The sequence below is a fragment of the Plasmodium gonderi genome (assembly GCF_002157705.1).
Source record: "Plasmodium gonderi DNA, contig: Chr12, whole genome shotgun sequence".
Classification (NCBI taxonomy): domain Eukaryota; phylum Apicomplexa; class Aconoidasida; order Haemosporida; family Plasmodiidae; genus Plasmodium; species Plasmodium gonderi.
In genome coordinates, this window is record NW_021628937.1 from 3,384,404 (window position 1) to 3,400,593 (window position 16,190).

The 16,190-nt window shown below is 28.0% G+C and overlaps 2 protein-coding genes across 2 annotated transcripts; both read left to right on the forward strand.

Annotated features, from left to right (window-relative positions):
• Positions 1–975: 975 nt before the first annotated feature.
• Positions 976–3,724, forward strand: PGO_127040 (DNA repair metallo-beta-lactamase protein; the record flags this gene model as incomplete). Its single annotated transcript, XM_028689494.1, has 2 exons — positions 976–1,066; positions 1,518–3,724. The coding sequence occupies 2 exons, from the start codon at positions 976–978 to the stop codon at positions 3,722–3,724; spliced, it is 2,298 nt and encodes a 765-aa protein (XP_028545295.1).
• An 824-nt stretch (positions 3,725–4,548) lies between these two features.
• PGO_127050 (hypothetical protein, conserved) lies at positions 4,549–16,019 on the forward strand (the record flags this gene model as incomplete). The annotated part of the gene is made up of 16 exons (XM_028689495.1): positions 4,549–4,753; positions 4,933–5,342; positions 5,717–5,769; positions 5,920–6,157; positions 6,342–6,545; positions 6,696–6,782; positions 6,995–7,083; positions 7,253–7,636; positions 7,836–8,029; positions 8,184–8,296; positions 8,418–10,850; positions 11,172–14,089; positions 14,370–14,658; positions 14,935–15,432; positions 15,622–15,785; positions 15,896–16,019. 16 exons carry the CDS (start codon positions 4,549–4,551, stop codon positions 16,017–16,019), a joined length of 8,403 nt encoding a protein of 2,800 aa, XP_028545296.1.
• Positions 16,020–16,190: the final 171 nt, after the last annotated feature.

Genomic DNA, 16,190 nt, shown 5'->3' on the forward strand with positions numbered 1-16,190 from the left:
ATTTGAACTGCTTTGCTATGTTAAAATAATGATGCTACATTATTATGGTCTTCTCGTATACAAAAGATCATTATAGGTTCTTAAAACGGCCTTATGAGGATATATAAAAGGATTGATTTTTTTCGATACGTATATGTGAATTATTTGTGGGGTGTTCTTTTTCGATTGAGTAATAATGGAACAACTTTTGTAACTCTGTTTGCTTGGTTGATATTGCAAAAATGAAATAATGTGTTTTGCTATAATGAGGACGCGAACATTTCGTGGGAATTTTTTTTTTTTTTTTCTCATACGTTAATATATACACATATTAGTACATAAATGCTTCGTCAGTTGTTTCCCCATTTTAAGAGAAAATGAAACAAGCATTCCTTAGTTCTTAGCTGCAAGGTAGGTGTAACGCAGTTAGAGATAATAAAAAAAAAAAATAAAAAAGAACAAATAAGAAATAACAAATAAAAAGAATTACTTTTTGGCAAGAAAAAGAAAGAAAGCAAATAAGAGTAGTGTGAAAATAGTGTAAATGCCTTGTGTACACTTTTGAGTAATATTAGCAAATCTGGAAATATAAAATAAAACTGACGCAAAAAAAGATATATATTAGTTCTTCTTTCCCCATTTGATTTATTCGTCCAGCAGAGGCAAAGCATTATGGGATGTCAATTGGTAAAAAAAAAAAAAAAAATTTAGCTTGCTTATCCTTTTGGTGTTCGTTATTCAGAATTAATGGTTTTTTTTTTTTGGAAAAAAAAAAAAAAAAAGAGAGAAAAAAATGAGGTATGCTTTATAATGTGAGATTATGTAGCACTTCACAGCTGCAAAGATTAAAAACATGATTTTTCGCAAAAATGCAACAGATTCATGGAATATGCTCTCTCCTGACATCGTACGAAAGCTCATGGTGGGAGAAAAAATTCCGGAGTAACGAAATAAGAACTTTTTCGAAACAAAAGACGAGGTAGAAAAATTGGCAGAATGGTTGATGATAACATACATGTAATTCAAAATGACCCCTTAATTATAGTGGATAAATTTCCATACACAAAGAAGAAGGAAAGAATCACAGGTATGTTGGAAGATGCTTATTTTATATGTATGCTCATATACATATATGTGAACGTATATATATTGCTTGTATACGCATTTTTCACAATAGTTCTAACATATAGAGATGCTTAAAAAATTGGGGTTCATGAAATACTATTATAAAGGAATATGTGCAATGAACTCAGATAAGTATTTCATTGATGGTACAGTCTGTGAACCTTTGGTTGTGGTAAGGAATGAGGGGATTTTCCCCTCCACATTCCAAGGAGACGGGCATTAGGAGGAATAAAAACATGTTAGAATGAACACACACTTATCAACAAACATTTTGCAGAGAAGTACACATGAACATATGTGCGCAGAAACATATGTTGGAAATGTGCCCTTTTGCAGACATATGTGGAACATGTACCTGAGTACACGATTTTTCAAAATGTTTGTATATAATGATTCCCCTTTTTCCTTTTCAGGAGAAAAAGAAGAACAAAAAAAAATTACAAAGATATATTTTCTGACGCATTTTCACGCCGATCATTATACCAAGATAAATAAATATTTTCATGAGAATATTTTTTCGTCCACGATAACAAGAAAATTGTTAATAAATATTATTGGGGTTAATGAAAAATATATACACAATTTAAAAATTAATAAGAATTATTATCTTTTCAATTTCGAATTAATTTTTATTGATGCAAATCATTGTCCAGGATCTGTAATTATTTATTTTGGATTTGCAAATGGAACAAAAATCATACACACAGGTGATTTTCGTTACTCCAATATTCACACATTTTTGATAAAAAAACTTCTGAGTTGTAAAAGAAATGAAAAAGATAGAGAAAAAAAAATAGAGCAGTTGAAGGATACCAAATTAGAAGAAAAAATCAACAAGAATGTGTTATCAAATGAACTGAAGAGATACTTTTTCTGGAATGGTGAAAAGTATAACATCCATTTCAGTGGCGGAAATTTAAATATATATAAAAAAAATACATACATTGTAGACATTGAAGAATTCAGATTAGCATATTTAAAAAATATTGAAGATTTGATTTGGGGACTTAAATATGTGGAGAAGGAATTTTTTTTATATGATTCTATTGAGGAAGAAAATTATTTTAACTTTTTTATTTACGTAGAACTGTCTCTATATTTTAATCAAAACGAATTGGACATTATTCTCCTACATGACAATGATAAAATGTTAAATGATAATTTAGTAATTAATAAAGAAAATGTAAAAAATATTCGTTTTGTCTATGGTTGCATTAGAGAAGAGCTAAAAGATAGAACCAGCCATTACAACGCTCATAACATGCCCATTTTAGTGAAAAAGGAATTGTTGAATTTGTTAGATAATAACTTCATGTTGCAGTTTAATAGTCAAAGGGGAAACGAATTTGATAATACTAATTATGAACATGTCAAGGTAAAAAACGAAAAAGATAACGAAATAAATTTCTCACAGAGGAGAACCTATGAACACACAGATGTCGTAGAGAAGCACATAACAAAGGAAATAAAGGAGAGAACGAAATTTCTCACAAAATTAGAAGAATATGAAAGTAGCAAAAAAACAAAGGTCTCTTTTGGTATGAGCGAATCGGATGAAAGCCCCAATTATATAAAGACTATTTACCTGGACACTACATATGCTCTGTCAAAAAATAATTTGTTTGCCCCACAAATGTATTTAATTAATTTTATTATTTATATATGTAAGAGGAAAATACGAGAAGATTCTGCTGCACAGGGGTTAGTGGTAGAGACTAAGAACAAAGCGAACGTTTTAAGGGCAGGAAAGCGAACGTGCATGCATAATTGTAAGAAAGAAGAGGAGGAAGAACAAATAGCTGTAACAAAAAATGAAGAAAAAAAATGGACTACGAATGATGAGATAAAAAACGAATCCGTAGGAGAGAAGGACATGGAAGAAAAAAAAACTCGCAAGGAAATGAAAAGCAAAAATAAAACTTTATTTATGTTTGGAACTTACAACTTAGGAAAGGAAAAAATATACCTTAGTGTGTCTGAAGCATGTAACATGAAAATACATTTTAGAAATGAAAAAAAGAAGACTATAATTGAATCCTTTTTGCAAAATAAAAATATGTTAAGTAGAATAACTGATAATAAGTTAGAAGCTCAAATACACATAGTTGATATTAATTATTCATATATATTTCCTAAAATTGAGAAAAACAAATTTAAAAATTTGATAGACGAAGAAATTGAAAAAGAATTTGATTCTTTTTATTATATTATACCTACAGGATGGGTTAAAAAATATTCCTTTTATCAAAAAAATGACATTTCCATTTTTTTAATACCATATAGCGAACATTCGAATTTATCAGAATTAGAATGCTTTGTAAAATCTATCAAGCCATGTAATATAATCCCAACTGTGTTTTCTAATCCTCAGGAAAAGTTAAAAATCCTAAACTTCTTTAATCCTCATCTTAACTTGCAGCGGGAAGTGTACAATTTTTTAAAAATAACTGATAAAAGCTGTTTTGATAAAAATAAGAAAATATCAAAACAGAACGAAAAGTTGAACAACACCCAGAAAAAAGTTCAAACAGGTAAAATCAAAGTGGAGAAAATTCATAATGATAGCAACCAGCACAAGCTGACGTCGTTTTTTCCGTTCTTAAAAAGGCAAAGGAGGTAACCCCCCTATGAGGAATGCTATCTTGATATAGAATCCTTACTCAAAGTAGATGTAGAATTTCTCACTGATGTGAATTCTTACCTCATTAGATGTGAGAATATAGAATTTAATGCTTCACATTTGTACATTTTATATATCCCAATAGGAGTCCATTTTTATTGGCCTCCTTATATCTACCGTTATTTGCATGCATAAGTATTTTTGTGTATGTCTTTATGATTATCTACTTTAGCACACATGCTAGGTCATAATATATCTTTAAATTTTTCGTCAATATAAATATGACATATTTCTAGTATTCCTGAACAATCATTTTTAATGCCATTGTCTTATTTTTTTCTTTAATATATCTTCCTTTTTTTTCTGTCCTTTTGATTGGTATTATGTTTTGTTGCATGTATTTAAGCCGCATTATTTTTGCATCCTTGAGCTTTATTGCTATTGCTATTAGGATTATTATTATTTTTTTTTTTTTTTTTTTTTTTTTTGGTGCAATTTATTTCCCTGTGCATTAAATACACTTTTTTCAAAATTCCACATCAGATATTTATGGATAAAATAAAAGAAAAAAAAAAAGAGAATGAATGAACATAACTGAGCATAAAAGTAGCTGCAAAAAAAAAAAAAAAAAAAAAAAAAAAGTAATCCTCATTTAATTTTAATAAGAACAGAAAACGTCACTACATAGCTATTAATACGAGTGTTCATACGTATGTATGTATGTGTGTGTTTTTTTTTTTTTCTTTCTTTTCACCCCTTGGGGAATGATTTCATAATTTGTTATCCCTGGACATGGTTGAAAAACTTTGATATATAAAAAAAACATGGGAAAAGGAAAAAAGGATAAAACTCCAAAGAAAAAGGATTTGAGAAAAAAGGAGAAAGTATTTAATACATTGAATGAGGTATTAATAAAGACATCGGGAAGAGACACAAATGGGGAAACTAAATATTTTGAAAAGGGTCAAAATGACTACAAACAAGATGAATTGTCATTAACTTGTGAGGTGCGGGCTGAGAAAATGAATGGTAAGAATATATAAAAAAAAGTGCAAATAAATTCCAAAATGATGAGGATAGAACAATTAGTACAAGAATTTTACTCGTCCTATGAGAGGGGAATGCATAAAAATAGCACATATATCCACATGAATGTGTATACAAATGCACACATACATACCATTTAATCCCCGTTGTATGCAATGCAGAGAACTCAAGAATCGAAATCGCGAGGTGTGATACGGAAGATTATAGAAATGACATGGGGGGAGATAAATGCAATATTATTTCGCCTAGAAATATATGTAAATTAAAAAACTTGAAAAATAATGAAATATTTGAAAGCAATATGCCAGCAACTATGAGTGTAGAATCTCCTTTTGAGAAAACAGATTCCTTAATAATCCACAAGGACAAAAGTTGTTTCCATTTAAAAGGATACAATAAAAGTATTCAATTTTTAGAAGATATGGAAAATTTTAAAAAGAAAAAGCAGAAAATGGACGAAATGGTTATGAATATGGGTAATAAAAAAGAAGATGACGATGTGGATCCAAATAAACATGTGTATCTAAATGATAAAACGAGGGATAAAGAGATGTCGCCTCTCAATGTGCGCGTAATAAAAAAAAAAAAAAAAAAAAAAATCTGCATAAGCTCAATGCTAATATTACTAATGACCTCAATGGCAATATTTTTGGGTAGTGGGGAATAGTATTTGTATATATAAATAACTATGTTTATGAGTAATTAAGTTTTCTGTTTACTCTTCAGAAATTTTCCACAAGTTACAAATTCTAAAATTCATATGAACTCCTTTGTGGCTGCTCCCCTTGGTTTATTCTTTGACTTGATCTAGACGAAATTTTACTTTGCTATTTGGACATTTTACTTCATACCATTTTGCATGATTTTATATCAGTTTACATTGTTTGGTATCATTTTACACTATTTCATATTGTTTTATACTAATTTTTTTTTTCTACCGCTCAGGAAAAAGAAACCTTGTCCTATAAACTGAAGAAGCAGAAAAAGATTGAAAAATAGTAAACATCGTTATAAAAAAAAAAAAAAAAAATGTAAATGTAATAACATAAAAGTTCAATAATTTATTATATCAAATTCTACACTTTCATCTTTTTTCCTCACGTCTTCTCGTTTTCTCTTTTTGCATAAACCATGAACACGAAAAGCAGTAAAATTAGTAGTGAAGAAAAAGAAAAATACATGAAAAAATACATGCTTAAGTTGGAGACACAATACAAAGAAAAAAAAGATGAAGATTTAAAAAAAGAAATAGAAGAACAGAAGGAGGAAATAAAAAAATTTAATGATAAAGAAAAAACATTCCTTAATTATTTAAAAAACCCTAGATTGAATTTGTCGAAAAATGAAGATTTGAATGATTATTTGTCTATTAGTCCGGAGGAAATAGTAAGTTGGAGTTCTACACATGTGTTAAAAGACTTTGCTTTAAGGAACTAGAGAAAAAAAAAAAAAAAAAAAAAAAAAAAAAAGAGGAAAATACGCAATGTGTTATATTATACGAGACATTAAGTATATTTGAGGGAATATATCTCAATACGTATACACATGTACAATGTCATTTTTCACAAAGTGCTTTACAGATGTAACGAAGGACGAAACTCAGATAAGGGATTTATTAATCACAAACAAAGGGAATACCTTACTACATGTTATTATAATACCACCGTCAAAAAAACATTTTTTCATAAAAGACATAATTAATGTGTACAACAAAAATGAAGAAAATTCTAAGAACAATTTAAATAATCAAATTGCCCCGGGACATTCCTTAAAGGTAAAAAAGAAAAAGGGAAGGAAAAATATAATATATGGTAAAAACATGTTAATTAAACCTTGTATGGATAAACACAAAACTTTCTTTCCTCTTTTTCCTTTCTTTCCTTTTTTTTTTTTTTTTTTTTTTTTTTCCATTCCTATTGGGAAGATTAAATTATGTTACAATGTTTTCACCATGAAACAACAACGGGATCAGATAAAAATATTGTCAGAAGCTGGGAATAAAACTATAGATGTATGGATAATTAAAATAAGAAATAATAAGAAAAGATAATATTAAAATAAGGGAGTATAATGGGAAGATTAATATATACATATGTGCGTACGTGTATAGTTTTTTACACTTTTTTTAAAATTTCTGGTTTTTTATCCAGTGGGAAATGTGGCTTTTCTGAGCCATTCCCCTGAATGAACATGTTATGAAATTCCCCCCTTTATTTTTTTCAGATAAAAACGTTTGTTGGAATGCCGAAAATTAGATTCCAGAAAAATTTTAATTTTGGACCGATTCGATCTAACGAAAAGAAAAAAAAATCGTAATAAGATTATTTAAAAAAAAAAAAAATATAAAGAAAGATATATTTGATCATCGAAAAAAATATCCTGTGGAGTTAACAGAACAGTTCTCCTAGCTCCAAACAGATCTTTAACTATTTTGTTATTTAGCTAACTGTTTACCTATGTATTTTATTTCCATTGACTCAGATTTTATATAAAGAACGAAGGGCAGGAAACTAACGTATTAATATTACCAAAGAAGTTATTTAGCTTTTATGAGAAAAGGGAGAAAATTGAAAAAGAGGAAAACATTTTAAACTTGCTTGTAAAAAAGAAGGGGAATTCAAGGGAAATTCGAAATATAGGAGATTGTGGAAAAACGAGCGATGATAGCAAAATTATCGAAATAAAGGAAAAGGAAGATACATATTATACGTTCAATAATATAAAAAGCTATTCGTACAATTTTCTCTTCCTATACAGAAAATTAACTCAAAACTTTGAGGATTTATATTTTGAAAATGTTTTGCAAGATTGCTATTATTTGAGCTTGAAAAATTTAGAAGAAAAAGTCGTTACATTTTCTTTTAAGTAAAAATTATAATAGGAACTTTGCGTTTGTCCATTTCTCATTCTTTCTTCGCAAATGATGTGAAGTCATGGGAGCATCACTTGTTTATACAATTTGATGCAATGTGCAATTACGAATGGGCATGTTACATGTACATTCGTGTATGTGTACTCATGTATTTGCATATATACATGTCTGAACAAACTTCTACTAACGCAGAAGCAACCAAGTGGGAATTTATGAAAAGGACTATCTTATAGTAACAGACATTGAATGCAACTTTGGAGAACTGGAAAATAAAAAAAAATGTGATTTTGTCAATTGGAACCAAATGAACGTTTTTCCATTTTGCATTAAAGCCATTATTGAACCTGTGCTCTTAAATTTGTTACATATAAATAGAAATGTGATAGGTATGTTTTTCTTTTCTTTTCCTTCTTTCTTTCTTCCTTAATTTCTTTTTATTTTTTTTTATGGATTTATTTTTTTTCCCTATATGTTTTAATCTAATATGTAGAAAAATCACATTTTTTTTTTTTTTTTTTTTTTTTGCATTATTTTATGTAGGGAATCTTTACGAACAGAAAGTTGCAGAATATCTACAAGGGGAAAGAAGAGACAACTTAAGTTACTTTTCTTATAGCAACTCTTTAAACTCATATAAATTTCCGGACGTCCAGGTAGCTACATGTTATTCAGCAGTGAAATGTTACATACATAGAGTTAAAAGATGAATAGTTTTAGTTTTTTTTTTTTACTTCCAGACGCTTTACATAAAATTTTCTTCTCCTACGTTTTAAGGTTAACAGCGGATACAATGTCATTGAATTAGAAGTTCTAAACAATGGTTTGATTGATTTAAAAGTATTATGTAGCATATATATAAAGACAAATGTGGATAGAGAAAAGAATAATATATCTTTGGACAAGGAAGACAATGGAATATACTATTATGATGAGGTGTTTGATGCCACATATGCACATTCATTGTATGACAAAGTGGCAGAAGGAAAATTTACATTGAAGGAAGATGTAAAAACAAAGAAGAAAAAAAAATTGTGTCCTATATATATATCGCCCAAAGAGTTCACTTTGTCATATAAAAAGAGACAAAAAATATACATAATTTTTAGACCACAAGAAAAGCATGAAAATTACAAGAATTATTGTTTCGTTTTGGTATTAAAGGATCTAAGGAAAGGATCAGATATAAATATAGCTGATCTGCTTGAAATACAGAAAAATAGAGTCGAGAAAAACGATGGTTTCCCTTTAGTATGTATTAGGGAGAATAAAATAATTAAAAGTAGAAAATGGAACCAATGTTTTGGAAATGATATTTCAAAATATGAAGTCACATCTTCATCAGATGATGAAACTTGTTCAAGTTATTCTGAAATAAGTGATGAAGAAAAATTAAAAAATAGACAGATCAAAATGAAAAAATATTTTAATAAGAAAAACAAGAAAAAAAAATATATCTGCTTCTGCATGAATATTCACGCAAACATAATTAAACCTAAAATATATGTAAAGACGAACAAATTGACAAAATGTTTTTTATTGAATCCGCTTCATCTATTTAAGACCAGTTTTACTATAAAAAATGCTAGTGATTTTTACGTTAATTACTATTTTGAAAAATTAATTAACTTGTCGGATTTGTCTAAAGGGAGAAATGGTATTTTGTTAAGTAAGGACATATGTGTTGACGAGAGGGGAAGAGATGAGAAGGCGGATGATCAAGTAGTTAAAAAGGGTACCCCTAAAAATGATGCCACAAAAAATGATACGGATATTGGTGAGGAAGCATGTAAAAAAAAAAGAGATGATCCTTTTAGAATCAAAGAAAGGTATATGGTATGCTATTACAATTATGCAGATGTGCTGGCTGATATGAGATTGAGAAAGAAATGGGAAGAAAAAGAGATTATAGAAAATAGAATTAGTGGAAGTGGAAGATGTTGCGGTAATAAGAGAAAGGAAAAAATAAGCGATGGAAAAGGGAACAGTTCTAATGGCATCAAGGTAGAGAACATCAAAACGATAGAAAAAAAGGAAAAAATAGATAAAGAAATAGATGAAATATTAAGTAGGAAAAATATGAAACGAGAGAAAAAAACTAGTAGGGAGGTTAATATACCCCCTGTGGATGAATGTTATTATAATTTAAACAAAAGGATGATAAAATATTTCTACGAAATGGGAAACAGTAAAATGGTTACAATGTATGTATTGATCAAAAATTCTGTGAATGAGATTTTTAAAATGGAAAAAGGTGAAACTAAAAAAATAGGAGGAAATTTTCAAATGGAAGAAAGAGCAAAATTGGATGCAGAAAATAGCTTGACAAAAAGGATAAATAATAAAAGTATGAATGTTGTCAAAATTGAAAAAGGAGAATACTGCTTAATGCCTCATGAAAAAAAAAAAATAGTTCTCTATTTTTTAGTGAATCATTATGGATATCACGAAATAAATATGAATGTAGTTTTTTACATGGGTAAATATAAAATAAAAAAAAATGTTAAAGGGAGAATACTAACCAAGTGCAAAGGTGTAGAAATAAGTAGAGATAATTTCATTTTCCGGAATAGTTATTCCCATTATTGCTTTTGCAATATGGTAGAAATTAATAATTTAGACAAAGATTTAAAATTGATAAAGCTCCAACATATTGATGAGAAGAAATATGACTTCATATCTTTGTATATGCTTTATTTATATGCCTTCAAACACAAGGGAAAAAAGAGGAATATAACCAATCGTGAGGATTTATTTAACAATTTTAAAAGAGATGTTAACGAATTTGTAGAAAATGAAATAGACAAGAGGAATGTTAAACAGGAAGGTAGCTTATACAATTGTAACATTTGCAAATGTTCCTTTAAATATGATTGTTGTATTTCTTTTTTTGAAAGTAAGTTTTTGACGTATAATGATGCAGAAAATTATTATTACTACTTTGACAAAGAAAAATATATAGTGGAAAATGTAAAAAGGGATAGCAGAATAGATAACCAGCTAACTGATTATTTTCATTTTAATAACAACTTTAAAGGGATTTATAAATATCACACAGATAAGGATTTATATATACATAACAACAAGACAGAGCACACAAAGAACCTTTTAATTTACCCATCCAATTTGTTATTACTTCCGTTAGGAAAAACATTTTTCCTCTTTTTTTTTTTTCTCCCACACGCGGGAAATATAAGCCTACCTCTCAGCGTAATGAATCAAGAAATAAGCAACACGTGGCGTGTATCGCTATGTAACATTTAGTTGTATTCACAATGAAGTATTTTGAGTAGAACAAAATTAGTACTTTTCTAGCTGTATAAATGAGTAAAGAAAAAGTGGCAAAAAAAAAAAATTACTTTAAAAAAAATAATAAAAAAGTGTCGTAATTTTACTAGGATTATATATTTTATCCGATAGATGGGATGCATGTTTGCAGATTTACAGTACATCATTTTTGTTTTTTTATCTTCCTCCTTATTTTCGAACATATATTTAACAATTCTTTACTTCTTTAAATTTTTCATTTAGATAAATTGGAACGAATTTTATAAAAAAGACATTTTTATTGAGGGAGAGTGCAAAAATGTAAGCATAAAAATCAAACATGATAAGAAATTAGGGGAGACTAACATAATTGATACGAAAAAAGGAGAGAAAAATGAAGACATAAAAGTGCGAGAAAATTATGTAGGAATATGTAGTGATACTTTTCAGATAAAGGTAAAAAATTTAAACGAATTAGATATTTCATATAAAATATTCTACTCGAAGAATAACGAATTTGAGTATAATTATTACAAAAAAAAGTACATGATGATTTGGAATTGTTCTCCCAAATTGGATTACTACTATGAAGATTTTGACTCCTTTATGAAAGTTAATAACATAAAAAAAGCAAAAGGAAAAGGCTTTTTTTTTCAAAGTAATGAAGAATTAAATAATGAAATTTCCACTCTTATAAATAAACACAACATAGATGACACTGAAAATGTAGAAAACATTGAGAAGAAGGATATTCTATTAAAGGGAAAACATTTGATTGAAGATGAACGAATTCATGGGTGTGTCATTATGAATGACTGTTGCTTAAACGAGATAAGAGGAAAGGAAACCAATAGACATGAGTGTAGGTTGTTGATATTTCACGATGATTATATAACGAAAAATAAAAATTTTGTAAAATTGAAATTCTCTATAAATTTGAATTATTTTCATCGTCCAGAGGTTATAAAAGTGTCCTGTTGTTTTTATCGACATACATTTGATTTTATTCTAATGAATGAAAACGATTTATTATTATCTTTATATAGATATATGAAAATGGCTATTTATAATGAGAAATATTATCAAGGGGGAGAGAGGGGTTGTGTGGGAGATGTAGGTACGAAAGAAAATGGAACAGCAACCAATTTGACAGATTCTTTCGTAAACGAACTCATGGATGAATTGGATTTCATAAGAATGCACAAGAACGATAATAAATCATGTGACACAATAAACAATGATTTTGAGAAAATGAGAAAAAAATTTCTTCTTAATTTTGATGAAGATGTATTAACAAAATTTCAAAATTTTATGCAAACAATGGTACCAACATTTGAAGAAAATGAAAAATTATGTCAGAAAACAAAAATGAATAAAGGAGAGAGTTGGAGTAAAGAAATAGAACAAGATATATATTGTACGAATGATAATGAAGGTAGGAAAAATATTTTAGAGGAAATAAATAACGAGGTAGACTTAAATATGAATAATGATTATTCTGATGGTAGTGGTGAAAAAGCGAGCAGGTTGATGGATCAAAAGACAATGAAGCTTATATGGGTACATAAATTGATACATGGACTAAACAATAAAATCTGTTACGATTTTGTTGATTTTGTGAAGAATAATAGGAATGAATTGGTCTATAATGATGAACAGGGGGAAATTATAGGTACACAGGATGGCACAAATGTCAGAACGGTGGAATTTGAAAGGGAGCATGATAATAAGGCATTAAACAGGGGAAAAATTGTACAACAGTTAAATTGTGAACAAATAGAATATAAATTAAAGGAGGAAAAAATTAGTAAACTAAATAGAATAGAAGAGAAAAGGGACAAAGAGAAAGAACGATATCTTCCAAATGAAGGAATAAATTTATTCAAAAAGTATTGTCATGAACTGAACAGAGAAAATGACACCTTATATATAATAATAAACAACAAGAACAAGTTTGATCTTATGCTAAATATTCATTCAGAATCGCATATAAATGATAATTTAAATATTATATTTCATTCCTGCATACATAACTTAATTATGCAAAAGGAATGGCAAGGAATATCCTATTTTATTAATGAACGCAAATTAAACAAGAAGGAAAGTGGTGTGTGTCCAGAAACTGTCAATTTAGACAACATCAATTATGAAAAGTGGAGCAAATTAAAACATTTAAGTGCTGTATATAAAGAAAAAAACGAAAGATACTATTACAATTACTTGAATAAAGTAATATATGAAAAAAGGGAATATTGTTTTAGCTTAAGAAATAATTTTTTTGTGGATTTTTTCCAATTTGAAAATGTAATAAGTTCCATGAAATGTTCATTCATAAAACTCCATCTCTATGCAGATAATGTTAATTTATACAAGGATAAAATAACATTGAATTTGAGCAAAACTGAACAAATTTTCAAAATATCCATTACATCACATATTAAGTCACTCCATTTGTTAAGTCCTTACAAAGAAAAGAAAAATGGAGACAAATATGTTTTTGTTAATTCTCTATTTATAAATAAGGAAATTTTAAAAAAATATGAAGAATTAAGCAAAAATGAAAAAAAGGAAGAAATAAAAAAAATATGTAAATGTTTTGAAGAAATATTAAAACCGTTTGAAATTGTCATATCGAATTCGAGCAATTTGCGAAAAAGGGTTCAGTATAGTTTCAGTAAAATATACTTTGGAAATGAAAAAGATGAACTAGGAAAAAAGAATGAAGGAGAAGTTGGGCCTGGAGAACAAGCAATAAAGGAAAAATATGCTCAAGAGGAATGCAAAGAAGGGAAGCAAAATGATAAAAAATCAAATGAAAATTTTGTAAATCAGAGGAGAGTTGATGAGACAACGGAAGATTCATTCCATTCTTCCGATACAGAAAACAGTATTTGTGAAGGTTGTGGAATTAGGATTGAGAACGAGATTATGTATTTGAATAAAAAGGAAAAAAGAAAAATGAAAATATTTTTAGAAAACGTTTTGCATAAAGAAGGGAGATACGTGTACAAAATTAACTGTAATTATAGTTATGATTATCCAGTGAGTATTGATTCTGAAAATAAAAATGAACTTTATTGTAATATTTTAAATGAAAATTTAAAGAAGAAACTATCTCTACAGTTTTACCTATCGATTAATGTGCAGAAACCGAAAATTGCGCTACTATATAACAGCAAAATGTAATTAAAAGAGGCAATTTTAGTATATAAAGAGGCGTATCGATAAGGATTACGCTAAATGGAAACATAGATATGCAATATGTAGATTCTTGTGTCCATATACAGGAATAGACACGTACGGGTGCATGCATACAAGCACATGGATAAAATAATATTTTCAATAGTGTGACAATTTAGACACTCAAATTGACAATTGTTTAAAATATATAGCGCATAGGAACACTGTTGTTTTCATCATATATATATATATATATATTTATGTATATTTTTTTTCTGTTAGTTCTTATGATGAAAGAGTAAAATTCGATTTTAATTATTTCAACAAGAAGGCGTATAAAAGAATTGATAAAATGTACAAAAATCAAGTTATTAATGATATATTATATGAAGACATAAACACAGTAAATGAATATTTTGATAAAATTTTTTTGAGGAATAAAAATTTGAAGTTACATTTTTTTAACCAACAGGACATTTCTTTTTATTCGTATATATACACGAAGAAGTTTTTTCAAATAAAAAATGTTTCTATAGACCACGAAGAGTTTGATCATTCTAACACGACAATTGTAAAACAAATGAGCACCGTACAATTGATTGTTGCTTATATAAATTTTACATGTGCTTATATTTTTCTTTATGTTACATATGTAGAATTATTTTTTCCATTAGAGGGACTCTAATTGTTCCCAGCACAACTACGTATATGTGTATATTCACACACCTATATACATGGACTTGTACCACAGCAGCCGATTATGACAATTTTGTTACTGTCACGCGTGTATATATATATATATATATGTACATACATAAACGTTCATGTTTGCATATTCCCTTTTTAGTACCACATTAAGAGCAAAAGCAAGGTCTGCATAAAGATAGAAGTAGATGAGATTATGTTGAGAAACGAAACAAAAAACAGTTCACATGGTAATTTGTCCTTGAAAAACAAAATGGATAAAAAATACATATATGAGGATTTTATAACATTTCAGTATTTAACAAGTAAAAAACAACAAAAGTTTTGTATAGAATGCCATTATAACGTTCCCTTTTTAATTATGAAAGAAAATAAGTACTTATTTCAAGAATTTAACAACTTGAAAGGGAAAAACCAGAAAATTGAAAATTGCAAAGAGTTGAGTGATATTGAGAATAACCTTTCTGATAAAATAAAAGGAGGAAATATATTATATAACGAAATTGAAATGAAAAACAGAGCTTATTTTATTTCATTTAACTTTAGTGAATTAAAAATATACAAATTTTGTCTATTTTTATTTAATATGACGAAGATTCCCGCCACTTGGGTCGTAAAGGAGGAGGAAACTTCTAGTGGAGTATTATATGGAAAAAAAAAATAATAATAAAATAAAGAGAAAAATATGAAACATTTTTATTTTACTATAGAGCACATAGAATTATTATTCACATTTCTATAATAAATTGTAAATATTGCACTAAAGTGTTTACACACAGGATGAAATATTGCTTCTTTTTTTTTTTTTTTTTTTTTTTTTACAATACAGATTTCGTACTCTATGAAACGTGGAGATAACAAAATGTTCCACTTCAGTAAAACGAAAGATATATTATTTGGAAAGACATATGACGTAGATAATATAAATTTTGTAAAAGACGAAAACAGGAAAAATCCCTTTCTATTTCCTGATTACATTATAGTAACTTTTACGTAAGTCTTTTTTTTTTTTTTTTCTTTTTTTTTCTATTTTGGTATTTTCCTTTCTCCATTTAATGAAAATAATGATATGAATATATATCCCCCTTGTTAATAATATATAGACCAACAGGAAAAAGTGATGTAACAAAAAAATATTGCATTCAAGTGGCTGACGGTGAACAGGTGGACTTTTATTTAAAAGGAATTTATATACCAAATAATGATGAACAGACTAAAAATTGTTAAAAGTTTGTAAGGGGATAAAACAAAAAAAATAAAATAAATTGAATTAAAGAGTTCAAAAAGTGAAATAAAATGAGGCCAAGTGGTAAGGTGAAAAATTGGTTACATGGCAAGTTGCCATGTTGAGTAGTAGGGAAAATGAGCAGATCAAAAAACTGTTCAGTAGGAGCGAAG